Source organism: Leptonychotes weddellii, chromosome 16 (genome assembly GCF_054177405.1).
Source record: "Leptonychotes weddellii isolate Sample4059 chromosome 16, ASM5417740v2, whole genome shotgun sequence".
NCBI lineage: Eukaryota > Metazoa > Chordata > Mammalia > Carnivora > Phocidae > Leptonychotes > Leptonychotes weddellii.
Window position 1 is genome coordinate 16,788,393 of NC_138384.1, and position 13,041 is coordinate 16,801,433.

The window sequence follows — 13,041 nt, forward strand, 5'->3', positions numbered from 1 at the left end:
TACCTCTCTGTGCCCTGGCTGAGCCCCAAAAGGGGACCTTGGGTTTTGGGGACACCATAGCCTCTGAGGCAGGGAAAGAGACCCCACTTTGAGCCTGGCTTGCTTTTCTTTTGCTTTCTGTCCTTAAGCTTTGGGGAATGGTGTCTCTGTTAGGGAGGTGGGCAGAATGTGGCTTAGCCCTGCCTCCTTCAGCCTTGCAATTCTTTCAAAAGCCAGAGTAGTGGCCTGCAGGAGCCAGCGCCTTCCCTCCCTGCACCAGAGGTAAGGCGAGGCCCTGCTGCCCCATTGCTCTCAGGGCCCAACTGACATTTCATTCTCCTCCTCAGGCCAACCTCTACCCCACCGTAGGCCTGCAGACACCTGGGGAGATTGTGGACGCCAACTTTGGGCAGCAGCCCTTCCTGTTTGACATTGAGGACTACATGCGGGAGTGGCGTGCCAAGGTCCAAGGCACTGTGCACTGCTTCCCCATCAGTGCTCGGCTTGGCGAATGGCAGGCAGTGCTGCAGAAGTGAGTGCCCCACTCCCACCCTTACCCAGCCCTGGCCCATCCCAGGGGCCTCACTCTCCTGTAGGCCCCTGCACTGCCTCAGGCTGCCTTAATGAACTCCAGTGGGTAGCCGTTCCTTCTGGAAAGCCCTCCCAGGGTGACTTGGCCTGCTGCTCTCCTGCTTCCCTCTTATCAGATGGACGGCTTCTGCTCAGTTCTCCAGATCTGTTCCTAATTAAGCCTTTGCCCCTTCACCTGGATTGGAAGGCTCTGCATGTAATATCACCAGCAGAGCTGTTTTCCTTCCCCAGGTCATTTTGCAGAGGATGTACTAGGATGCCCTGTGGTCTCTTCATCTGTGGACTTTTTTTGCCCCATAGGGAATATGCATCATGCTGTGACTCTGGCCTGGGGTCATCTCTCAGGGTCATCATCCATCTAAGTCCCATGCATTCATGGCAGTGGTGCCTGGAAGAGAATCCTCCTGAGGCCAGCCTATCTGGCTCTTGGATGATTAGTTTTCAGACTGTCCTGGAAGCCAGTCTTGCTGAGAATCTGAAGGGAGGCGAGGTTTGGGTCTCTCTTCTACTTGCCAGCTGCTGGCCTGAGTGAGGCAAGAACCAGTACCCACTCTGCCGAGAGGTGGGTTAGCTTGTTAGCTTGACTCCCACGGGTGGGCAGAGAAGGGCTGGGCTTCCACTAGCCTTGATTATTGCCCTGCAAAGGCACCCAGGTAGCAGGGTCCCCCGGGGTGGGGGGGTTGGGTTGCACACTGGGTTCTTCGTGCAGTCTTCCTTTCTTAAAGGACTGATACGGAGGCAGGCCATAAGGGAGGGCTGAGGCGGGGGTTAGGTGGCCAGACCCTTCTCAGAAAGAGCAGCACTGTTTTGTTTTTAGCCCTCAGAGCTACTGAGAAGCTCTTCCTTGGAGGGCTAGCCAGTATAATGCCAGTCCCTGAAGCAGGCTTGCTGGGACAGGCAAGGGGAGAGGTGGAGCTGCCCCAGCCGTTTTGGGGAGGGAACGATGCTCTCAGTTTACAGCGTGTTTATATGTGTGTATATGTGTGCCGGTGTGTGTTCATATGTAGTATTTGCCCAAGACCTACCCACCTTGGTGGGAGGTTCAGGTTATTTCTTCTCTTTTGCTTATATAGGCAACCCTTTTGTAAGTAAAGAGCTTTCATTTTTAAGATTATTTTCTTGGTGTCCTTTCAGGAAGTGGAATTACCGAGTCAATGGGCCATATATACTAGTGGCATCTGATACGCATTTGGACTCATCTGAACCATGTTTTGTCAAAAATGTTTGCCCTTGTGTTTATAATAATATAATTATCCAGAGTATAATATAAATACATAATTTCATCATCAGAGGTTTATTGACTGTGCTAGGCACTTTGTATGTATCATCTCACTTAGCCCTTAAAACACGAGGGGACACTGTGCCTTTCACACTGGTGTTTGGCAATTACAATAATGACGTCGGACACATGTTTATACCAAGGTACTCACTTCTGTGCACATCAGATGTGAGGGCTCACCCTTCTGCCCTCCATGTGTGTGCATGCACACATACACACATGCCCCTGCTCAGCCAGCTGCCGGTGTGATTAAATGGCGCCTGGGTGTCGCGCTTCTCCAGGTCATTTCCCAGAGATTGTGTTCCTCTTGGCCACGTGGTTGCCTATATCTTGGCTTCTTGGGCCCCTGACTCGTGGCATATTGTGGAGTGACTTGGGTCACAGGTTAGCTCCCCATCACCCTCCAGAGCCAGCACTCCTCAGGGCCAGTTTCACCTGCTGGAATGGAACTGGAATGCTTATGCCGGGCATGTGGGGCCGTGTACAGAGGAGCTGCTGTGTCTCTAGAAGGTACGCACACGGCACACATCGCCTCTGTCTGGGCAGCTCCTAGATGGCTTGGCTGGCTGCCATTCCAGGAAGCCCTCCGAGAGACTGTCGGTCATCGCTGGGCTTGCTTCAGTTCACAGGGGGCAGCCGCTGCTGTAAGGGATGCTATGTGCCTGTGTGCGTATTTTTGTTATCATACTTGCCCGCTTGTGGACGGCATATTCCAGAGAAACTGCAGCCCCTCTTCCAAGCTGTGAGGACAGCTGTGGTGACTAGCCCCTCCGCAGCCTGACTGCATGAGCACTGGGGGGAGTTTTCATTTTGTTGCAGCCTCTTTATTCTCATTCTGTGGAGGCTGCACCTCCAAGATGTGTTTAAGGAAGCCCAGACAGGGAGATCGTTTGTCCCATCAGGTGATCAATGAGAAATGCAGTTCTAGAGTGTCACCTTGAGCATTTCCTTTCTTCTAGCATGGTCTCATCTTACCTGGTGCATCATGGTTATTGTGCCACAGCCACGGCTTTTGCCCGAATGACTGAAACCCCGATTCAGGAAGAACAAGCATCCATAAAGAACAGACAAAGTAAGGTTGATTCTCCTCTCCCCTCTCCCTCCTTCCCTCACCTGTCCCTAACTCTGCTCTCTGGCCCATGGCAGTCTTGGGTCACCTGTCAGGAGTCCATTCAGCTCTGGTCCTTACCACCAGGAGACCAGCCCACAGCCCCAGCCCCGCCCAAGGCTCTGCTTCTGTCCCTCCTTCAAGCCAACACTGCCCAGATGGACAGGCCGGCAGCATGGGAATGAGTGCCTCAGTGCAGCCTCCCTACGGCACACTCTGACGGCCCCGCACAGGCGGGGGCCTGGCATGGCTGGGTCCCCCTCCTCCATGCTTGTTTGCTTCCCCCGAATCCTGGATTCTACTCAGCCTTCTGTTCAGAGTCTTCTGGAAGAGTGTGTTTGCATCTTATCAGACCAATGTCCTGCCTTTCCCATTTACTCAGCTTTAGTAGTTCTGCCTGTTCCCGGCCAGAGAAAGGACTGAAGTAGTCAGACAGGGTGAAGGCTGGTTCTCAGTGGCTGCTGTGGTAGCCCCTCTCTCTGTGCCCACCTCTGGTCCTGCGTTTTGCAGACAACCAAAGGAAGGAACCAGAGGAAACTTTGCTAGTGTACATACTGGCCTGTATACTGTGTGTTTGGGGCTCTTTGTGGAAGGAGGGTGTTGGGAAAGAGGAAACAGAGCCCAGGAAGGAGATAGGAAGAGGAGAGGAGAGTGAAGGAGAATGGGTGTGTGTGGATGTGTGTGTCTGTGTGTGCTTGTTGGCGTCTCTCTGAGCCTGTCGTCTCTGTGTATGTGCATGTGTCTGTGTCTCCCAGAGAAGCTACGCCCAGCCAGACAGACGGAAAGGGATCCCAGACTTGGGATCTACGAATGAGAACCTCAGACCCAGAAGTCGCTCCCAGCAAGATGCACCAGGCCCCAGAGCAAGAGCAAGATGCAGATGGTCTGAGAGGTGTCACGTCAGAGATGCCCGTGTGAGGAGGATGACCTCCTCTCCCAGCAGGGGGCACGCCGCAGCCCCTGAAGACTGCCAAGACTCGGGCCCTGGCCCAGAAACCACTGTGTACCCATTGCCACCCCACTGTGAGGCCTGAAAGGAGAGACGTCTGCCTCAAGAGGAGCCCCTAGGGCCACCAAGCTGCCTGGGGGCCCAGCCCCAGATCATGCTCCCATAGCCAAGACCCCTCCCCATGCCCAGGTCCCCAGTGACTGACCTCCATAGGAGCAGGCCTCTACATTTGCTCTCCTGCTTCTGCACCGAGTCCTGCCTCTGTTTTCCCCTGTTGTTCTTTGAGGACTCCCTGACACTTGGCATAAACCAGGGTCTCTTGTGGGTCTGAGAGGCCAGGTTCTTTCTTCAGCCTCTTCTTCTGTGAGCATCTCAACCAGACATGCCACTCTGAGCCAGCCCACCTGACCATCGGCTAGTCCATCTTCGGAGCTGGTAGTGTGCAGGCATGTGGCGGTGAAGAAGGTCCACAGCCCCTCACTCACTGCCATACTCTTGCTCTCTGCAGAGATCCAGAAGCTGGTGCTGGAGGGCCGTGTGGGTGAGGCCATTGAGACCACACAGCGCTTCTATCCAGGACTGCTGGAGCATAACCCTAACCTGCTCTTCATGCTCAAGTAAGTTTTGGGCACCACCAGCTCCCCCCTAGCCCAGCCCCTCTCAGCTGGTGGTGGGAACATACAGCCCAGACCAAGCCCAGAGCATTGCCGCTCTGCTCCCTCTGCAGGTGCCGACAATTTGTGGAGATGGTGAATGGGACCGACAGTGAGGTCCGCAGCTTGAGCTCCCGAAGCCCCAAGTCCCAGGACAGCTACCCTGGCTCCCCCAGCCTCAGCCCCCGACACGGCCCTAGTTCCCACATGCACAACACAGGTCAGCCACTCTCCAGAGGGCTCGGGGGAGAACTGGTGTGGAGAAGAAAGGCCACCCACATGCTCTTCCCTGGGCTGGGCTCAGGGCTCGCTGCTGGATTTGGGGGAAGGGAAATGGGACCACTGTGGTCATTCCTGGGGCCCCATTGTGGCACACTGCCCCTCTTCTTCTGACTATTCCCTGGTTTCCAGGAGCAGATAGTCCCAGCTGCAGCAACGGCGTCGCATCCACGAAGAGCAAACAGAACCACAGTAAATACCCTGCACCCAGCTCCTCCTCCTCCTCCTCGTCCTCCTCGTCCTCCTCATCCCCATCCTCCGTCAATTACTCCGAGTCCAACTCAACAGATTCCACCAAGTCCCAGCCCCACAGCAGCACCAGTAACCAGGAGACCAGGTGCCTGTCCTGCTCTGCTTCTTCCTCCTCCTCTCCACTCTGCGCCAGCTGGGCTCACTGCAGCCTGTCCTTTGAGTGCCACCCCCTGCCCTTAACCCCCCACCTCCACCCCAGGTCTGTACCTGGAGTAGTTGCTGCTGACCTGCCAGGCCAGGTATTGGCTCCAGCTTCTGGCCCTACCGGTGATCCAGCTGCCACTTTGCTCAGCCCTGATTTTCTCAAGAAGCACTGATACCACCAGGCCTGGCAGAACCCCTAGGGTCTACACCGAAGAAACTTACTGGGTGTGGCTTGAGGTCAGACAGATTGGGCAGCAGAGGTTTTAGGCTGTAGACTACAGGTGGCTTTCAGCTGCCCCCAGGCATACCTCAGGGTTTGACCTGAGTTTGGTGCCTAGAGATACTTCTCAGGGGTCCCTGGTCACTGGGGGTGGGGGAGGAATGGGTGGAAGAGGTATGCCAACTCAGACAAAGGCCAGGAAGGGGAGGGCCACAGAGGCAGCATTGGGACAAGAGTGAGAATCAGGCGATAGGCCCCTGGGGATAGCTGATGTCAGAGTAGGGGCCAAGTGTTGGAGCCTGGGAGGCCTTTCATGCTCCTAGGACCTCTTGATTTACCCACAGCAACCTGTGGCTAAAGCCTGAATGGAGGCCCAACCAGGCTGCTCCCAAACACATCAATCCCACCTCAACCCTTCTCCACAGTGACAGTGAGATGGAGATGGAAGCAGAGCATTACCCCAATGGTGTGCTGGAGAGTGTATCCACACGCATCGTCAATGGCGCCTACAAGCACGAGGATCTACAGACAGATGAGTCCAGCATGGGTAAGGACCATGGCCCAGCATGGTGTTACATGGGTGGTAATGGCTCAGTCCAGATGCCTTCTGCCCCCTGGGAGGGGGTTGGCATGGGCAGACTTTGTCAGCCTGAGAAGCTCTAAATGGACCTGGTCCACTGCCGCCTTAGTCAGGAACGGGTGCTTGGAAGTGAGAAGACCCCTGGCCTGCTGCCGAGACCAGGGCCCTTGCGTCTGAGGCTAGAGAGAGTTGGTGAGAATGGGCATTCTTACAAGCACTGTACAGGGTGGGAAGAGGGAAAGTTGAGTCCAGACTCCTAGATCATGTGCTAGGTGGACTAAAAGCACCTCAGCTATGGATGGTCCACCTAATTTGCCTCTGGCAGTGCCCCTAAAGTCCTTCTTGCCATCTCCTTTTTGGGGTGTTCACCCCAGTCCTCCCCTTCTCTCCTTACCCCTCATGATTTGTTCTCTGCTGGGCTCTGGGCACAGATGATGGGCATCCTCGGCGGCAGCTCTGTGGGGGCAACCAGGCTGCTACAGAAAGGATTATCCTGTTTGGTCGAGAGTTGCAGGCACTGAGTGAGCAGCTGGGCCGAGAGTACGGCAAGAATTTGGCCCACACGGAGATGCTGCAGGTATAGAACAAGCCAGGAGCTCATACAGAGCAGGCTCCCATTTGGTGTGGGGGTGGGGGCACATTGACTCTGGGAGGGCCTTGGGGGCAGCAGCAACAGGACAGAGTGGACTCTAGTCAAGTCCACAATGGGAAACAGGACTCCCAGGATATATGCAACGCTCTCTAAGCTCTGGGGAGGGCAGAGTCCTTTGTGACCCTATGCTCAGGGTTTGCAGTGCCCTCATTGGGCACCATGCAGGGCCCTGTATGCCCCCTGGAGCCATGGAGGTATATATGTGTGTGGTATGTACCACAGTCTTCTCAAGAATGCCCTCTCCCTTAGGATGCCTTTAGCCTGCTGGCATACTCAGACCCCTGGAGCTGCCCAGTTGGCCAGCAGCTTGACCCCATCCAGAGGGAACCAGTGTGTGCTGCCCTCAACAGCGCCATTTTAGGTAAGTGGATCTAACAAAAACAGAAGCTGGTCCATGAGTGCCTGGGGTGGCCCCTCCCCTCTCTCCCTAGGAATTGCTGATGTTTGTCCAAAGCAGGGCAGTGAGCTCTGCCTGGGCACTCTGGTGGCCCACAGGACTTGGGCTTCCATGGCTGAAACTAAATCCTGACCTCGCTCTGCCCAACTGAGTTGGCTGGCTAGATCATGATAGACCCTGGCCTATGACTGTGGGCCTGGCCAGCCCATGGCTCTGAAGAGACCTAAGGTCCTCAGATTCCTGGAATGGCTGTGGGGCCATAGACTGGTGGCTGGGACATACACAGAGATACATGAACACTGTGTTCCAAGAGATTCTGTCCACTGCCCCCACTTTCTGCTCCTAAGGGAACTTTGACCTGAGCCCAGCTTCTGGGCAAAGCAATGACCTGGCCTTGTCTCTCCTCCACAGAGTCTCAGAACCTGCCAAAGCAGCCCCCTCTGATGCTCGCCCTGGGTCAGGCATCTGAATGTCTACGGCTCATGGCCCGAGCTGGCCTGGGATCTTGCTCCTTTGCCAGAGTCGACGACTACTTGCACTAGCTGACCACGCTGGCTGGCCCCGCCTGGCCCTCCCTCAGCCCCAGGGCTGGAGCAGCCCTGCCCTCCATAGGCATCTGGCGCAGGGACCTGGAAGCCATGGGCAGAGTCCATTCCTCCTGCCTGGCCTCCCCCACTCCCTTTCCTGTTTTCCTTTTCTTCCTTTCCTTTCCCTCCCTCCATCCCTCCCTTCCTTTCTTCCTTCTTCTTTTCCTTCCTCCCCCTACCCTGCCCTCAGACTCTCTCTCCCCTTCACATGCAGCGGCCTCTGACACAGTATTGGCTGGTTACTCTCATGTAGCGCCTTCTACTTTGAAAGGGGGGTTTTGTTTTGAGGAGGGGTTGGGTTTTTTAATCTTTTTTTTTTTTTTTTCCTCCTGACTGAGCCACCAGTATTTATCTCTGGAGAGCTTGTGCTGAGCTGGGTTCTGCTAATTTAGTGATGAAGCCTATCCAAGTTGGTGATAGCTTATTATTTTCATAAGTAAAAAAAATGAGATTATATATATATATAAATATATATATTAAAAAAAGACACAGTATTTATCGTAGTGTTAGTGGTCCAGCACCTCTTGGGTGAGGCTGTCCAGACACCATATGTTTCTATTTGAGTCCAACTCATTAAAAAAGAATCATCTCTGTCACCTCAGCCAAGTGATAAGTTTATTTCAGGCTTCCCCTTTGTCGAGCCACAGGCCCAGCTGCAGCCTAGGGAAGCCCAGTAGGCATTGGGGACCACTTAGTGGGCAGGTCAGGCTAAGTTGGTTTGTGGCATCTGAAAGGTGTGGGTCCCTAGGCCCCTGAGAGCTGGGCTGAGCAGAGAACTACGGGGCTGAGGCTTCAGAGAAGGGATGAGTTGGCCCAGGGCTATACAGCAAAGCAGGGGAGTAGGGAGTCCTTGGCCAGCACACTATCTACCATTCTATCCTGCCTCTCACTGCCTGCCTTGCCCCTTCCTTTCTCCCCCTTTCAACATCCTATTTTCCCTTGTCGTTAAGATGGCCAAATAATTCATTTACTCTAAATTGATTGCCTGGAAACTACCTGCCTTTGACCCAAGAGCTGCTGTGTGTCAGGCAGCGGGGAGGATGTCTCTCCATTCCAGGACAGAAGCCCTTGAGTACAGGGGCTGCCTTCTTTCTGCCTGGATCTTCACCGTCTCTGCACAGCTCTGATGGAATCAATGCTTTCTGTTGAGAAGCTAGGACTTTGTGGAGGCAGATTCTTGGGCCCGCCAGTTCCTGGAGTGGATGGAACTCTTGACCTACTAGGCCAGGCTTCACTGCAGCTGTGCCAGGCAGCTCCCTGCAGCTTGGCCCCAGACACTCTTAGAAAAGACTATTATGAGTATTTGCTGGCCAGAGGAAGGGACCTCATGGGCTCTGCAAATGTCCCACCAGCTGTTTCAGATGGATCCTCACAGCTGGTGGGGCAAACAGTCCCGGTACTGCCATCAGGGAATCAAGAGAGGAAGGGCTGAGTTGACTGCTAGGACTTGGGCAGGCCATCCATGGAGAGGACTGACTGCCCAGGAAGAAGAAGGAGGAGGCCTACCCAGAGGAGCACCAGGAGGGGCTGGGATTTCCCTACCTGCTTCACAGTGAGAGGGAGCGCACAGGCAGCCCTTGCAAAGGGGCAAGGCCAGAAATTGAACTTCCAGTCCCTGTCTGGGCAAGGGCTGGGTAAGCTCCTGCTCTCGGGCAGCGGACACAGGGATGGTGGTACGGCCTGAGATGTTCATTGCCTGCCAGGCCCACAGCTGGACAGAAGTGATTGAGTTGGACCAGCTGCTGGTGATGGGGTCAGAGCCTTGGCCCTGTGCTCTCCCAGAGTTCTCCCTTGGGACATGATCCTACAGGCTGCTGCTTTTGCTTGGTCCCCACCAGGGCCCCAGCTGGTACCCCACAGACCATGGCCTGTTGGGGTGGTGTTGTCATGTCTGTAAAGGAAACTCATCCTATACAAGGCTGGGGATGTCTAGCTCCCAAACCCAGAGGTTGGATACATCAAGCTGTTAAAATGGCCAGAGCTGAGCAGGATTGGGAATTAAAACCGGAGGCTTTTGCAGCTGGAATGGGGTTCAGAGAACATCTATTCCACCAATCCTCTCCTCTTCAGATAAGGAAACAGGCCTGGGAGATTAAATGACTTAGCCAAAGTCACACAGCAAATTAGTGGCAGAGCTGGGACTAACCTCATCCCTGTGGGTTGTGCAACACTGTTTAGTCCTGAAGCTAAATATCGAGTGAGGGCTTAGGCTGGTGAGGCCCCCAGCAGTGTCTGAGCAGCTGGTACCTTCAGGGGTGTGTCAGGGATGGGGATGGGTGCCTGGGCTTGAGTTGTGGAGTGTCTAAGAGAGGGCCCGAGAGGGCCTGGGACAGCTGTGTGCTGCTTGGGGTTGGGTGTCCTCCTGGCTCGCGCTCAGTACCCGTGGCCACCTCCCCATTTTCTGTGCCTTATCTCACTGTTTCAGCTGAGTCCAAGTTGTTTACTCTGTTCCTCTCCAGAGGGGCTCTCTGTCCCAATTGGACAGCTTGCCTTTGGGACATAAGCCTTTGCCCCACAAGCCGTGGAGAGGACCAAAACCAAGCTGCTTGAGTCCACTATCTTGCTGATAGTCCAGGGCTGCCTGCCAGCCAGAGGAGCCCCTTATGCACACCCAGTCCTACCAGCCTGCTTTCAGGAGCCAACGGTGGGGAATGCACTTGGGAGGAGCCCCAGTGAAGGGCTGGACCTGACCTGAGGGGACAGGAAGAAGACCTGGCTCTGTTGGGTTGTCCAGCCCTGGGGAGCAGCCTTCCCTATTTACCTTTCCCCCTTGTGCCACCAAACGGTCACTCCTTCCAGAGTGGACGCTGGCAGACCATGCAAAGAAAGCCAGAACCTCTGATCCTCACCCACATGAATCTGTGGCTGGGGGTAGGCCGCCAGAACAGGGACACCAAGACATTGAGAAGGGGGGACTGCCCAGCCACCCAGCGCCTTCCTACCCCTTAAGCAAGCACAAAGAAGATGAGGCAGAGAACTGTGAGAGCTGAAAGTTCCTTTGGTTGCTCACAACTCAGGTATGCATGCTGTGTGGCAGCCAGGCAGCAGAGCCCTACTTGACCGCTGGTCCCGTGCACCGGACCTGTGGCTGGTTCATGGACTCTGGGTGCCTCAGGTGCCACCTCTTTGCATAGGGTTTTCCTCCATTAGTAACTACAGCTGAAACAGATGTCCTCCACATTGTGCACACTGGTTCTGCCTTTGTCCTCGCAAGTTGATACTTGGCATTAGCATGAAACTTGTGGGCGTGGGAGGGTTTAGAGAGAATTCTAACACAAAACACCCTATTAAATTGTACTTGAGAGATGAAAAAACTCCTGTTGTATTTTGACAGAATTATTTTTATTAAAATACACATCCATGAGTAGTCACGAGTGTCTGGTCTCTGTTTTGAGTCTTAACTGGTGTTGGCGCCCCTTGTGTGGCTCACTTTGTCCTAAGGGTTTGGCCCTTACTCAGCTCACCTCTCAAGTTCCCAGGCCCCTGCTACCCCTCAGGGACCCTCAAGACTTCAGGTGAGACCCCAAAGAGGATAGGCACTTGGGCTTCAATTCTCTCCCCCGAAACAGCTTTCATCTGAGACAAAGAAGAAGAAAATTCACCTTCAAAAAGATGGCCACAGGTCCTCCTGTCCTCAAAATAAGATTTTAATGTAGCCCAAATACACTCGTCCCAAACACTGGTCAGAGGGCTTCTGAGGCTTATTGAGGTTAGCTTCCTGTCACTCTGAGGAGAAAGTACTCTTGCTCAAAATCCTGGTTCTGGCTGTTTACTAACTTGGGTAACTGGAAAATTAACCTTTCTCAGCTTCAGTTTCACCACCCTTAAAAACGTGATTAATTTCTACCCCATGGAGGTAGAGGATTATAGCATGTGTAGGGGAGGCTTGACATAGAGGGATATAGTACCTGTGTGCTTCACTCGGTTATAGGACTATTCCTTGACAGAACTCTCCTAGGGAAAACTGGAGGGAAGAATGGAATGTGAGATTAAGCACAAAAGTCCTGGTTCCATAAATAAACCCAGAGTAGATTTAATTTCTCTCTAGACTAGTGGTTTCTACAGGGAGTGATTTTGCCCCCCAGGGAACATTTGCCAGTGACTGGAGATATTTTTGGTAGTCACAACTTGGGTTGGAGTGCTGCTGGCATCTATTGGGTAGAGGCCACGGATGTTATAAACATCCTACAATGCATAGACAGCACCCCACAACAAAGAATTATCAGGCTCAAAATGTCAACAGTGCCACTGTTGAAAAACCCTGTTCTAGAGTGAATCTTGAGACAGTAAGAAACATCAGACACAAGCACACTTTGATTCTGCGTGGCTGTTCAGAATCCAGGGGGAAAGATTAAGGGGGATAAAACCCCATCAGAAGAGGGAGGTTAGAGATTACCATTTCTCATCACTCTTGGAGCCTTCCATGCTCAGAAGGTGGCAGCAGTGGCAGGAAGTCCTGTCACCTTCCAAAGCAGGGATACCCCGCTGGTCACCAGTTCTCAGCAAGAACAGCTGCCTCAGCTCAACTGACATGTTCTGCATCAGAGGTTGCTCTGGAACGATGGCTGGGACACCTTTCTTTTTTTTTTTAAGATTTTTTATTTATTTATTTATTTGAGAGAGAGAGAATGAGAGAGAGCACATGAGAAGGGGGAGGGCCAGAGGGAGAAGCAGACTCCCTGCCGAGCAGGGAGCCCGATGCGGGACCCGATCCCGGGACTCCAGGATCATGACCTGAGCCGAAGGCAGTTGCTTAACCAACTGAGCCACCCAGGCGCCCTGGGACACCTTTCTAATACCAGCTGAGTGGGGCTCCAGACTCTCACAGGAGTCAGAAAAGCAGGGGAGGGGCTCCCCATGCAGAAATAACCCCTAATCCTACATTTCCAACATAGCCTGCTTTACACTAAAGCTTATAGGTTACAGGTTTCATTACTCTGGAGGACAGAGTAATGGTGAACCAGAGTAGTCTTGTTACAAAATGGTATTTACTTGTGGGGACACAGACTCCAGTAAAGAGATCTGGGAGACTGAGGTCACAGTAGGAGCACTAACATCTAAGGAACAACCAAGAACATGCAGAGGAAGAGAAGCCCAGACAGGCACCAGAGAACAGAAAAGAGTCATTATTGTAGGAGTCAGGAGGCCAAGAAGCCCAGCGAGTTCAAGAGAACTACCGTTCTGCAACAACAGGTCGTTGTGTCCAACACCAGACCTTCCTTAATTCCAGACCAAGGCCCACCACAGTTCCCAGTACCTCCTCACTACCGCTGCCGGGCGGGAGGACCCGAAAGAAGCAGAGGCTGTTATACGCGGGCCCAGCCGCCTCCACCGCCGGAAATAAATGACCAAGCCCTCCGCCAACCTACTT

At 53.7% G+C, this 13,041-nt stretch overlaps 1 protein-coding gene and 1 long non-coding RNA gene across 3 annotated transcripts in view; one reads left to right on the forward strand and one right to left on the reverse strand.

Moving 5' to 3' along the window:
- RANBP10 (RAN binding protein 10) overlaps positions 1 to 11,037 on the forward strand; it is a 58,034-nt gene extending 46,997 nt beyond the window's left edge. The window contains exons 6-14 of one of the 2 annotated variants that reach the window (XM_081806440.1): positions 327 to 511; positions 2,809 to 2,921; positions 4,415 to 4,523; positions 4,634 to 4,779; positions 4,971 to 5,175; positions 5,880 to 6,001; positions 6,466 to 6,611; positions 6,936 to 7,047; positions 7,495 to 11,037. In XM_081806440.1, the coding sequence (XP_081662566.1) occupies positions 327 to 511; positions 2,809 to 2,921; positions 4,415 to 4,523; positions 4,634 to 4,779; positions 4,971 to 5,175; positions 5,880 to 6,001; positions 6,466 to 6,611; positions 6,936 to 7,047; positions 7,495 to 7,625 (1,269 nt within the window). In that variant the 3' untranslated portion in view covers positions 7,626 to 11,037. The remainder of the gene's footprint in view (positions 1 to 326; positions 512 to 2,808; positions 2,922 to 4,414; positions 4,524 to 4,633; positions 4,780 to 4,970; positions 5,176 to 5,879; positions 6,002 to 6,465; positions 6,612 to 6,935; positions 7,048 to 7,494) is intronic. The other variant, XM_081806441.1, reaches the window with a different exon arrangement.
- Positions 11,038 to 11,112: 75 nt separating this feature from the next.
- LOC145717536 (uncharacterized) lies at positions 11,113 to 12,932 on the reverse strand. Its single transcript, XR_014140826.1, has 3 exons — positions 12,459 to 12,932; positions 11,579 to 12,244; positions 11,113 to 11,246 (listed from the first exon to the last, which is right to left on the reverse strand). It is a non-coding gene; the product is annotated as an uncharacterized LOC145717536 (long non-coding RNA).
- Positions 12,933 to 13,041: the final 109 nt, after the last annotated feature.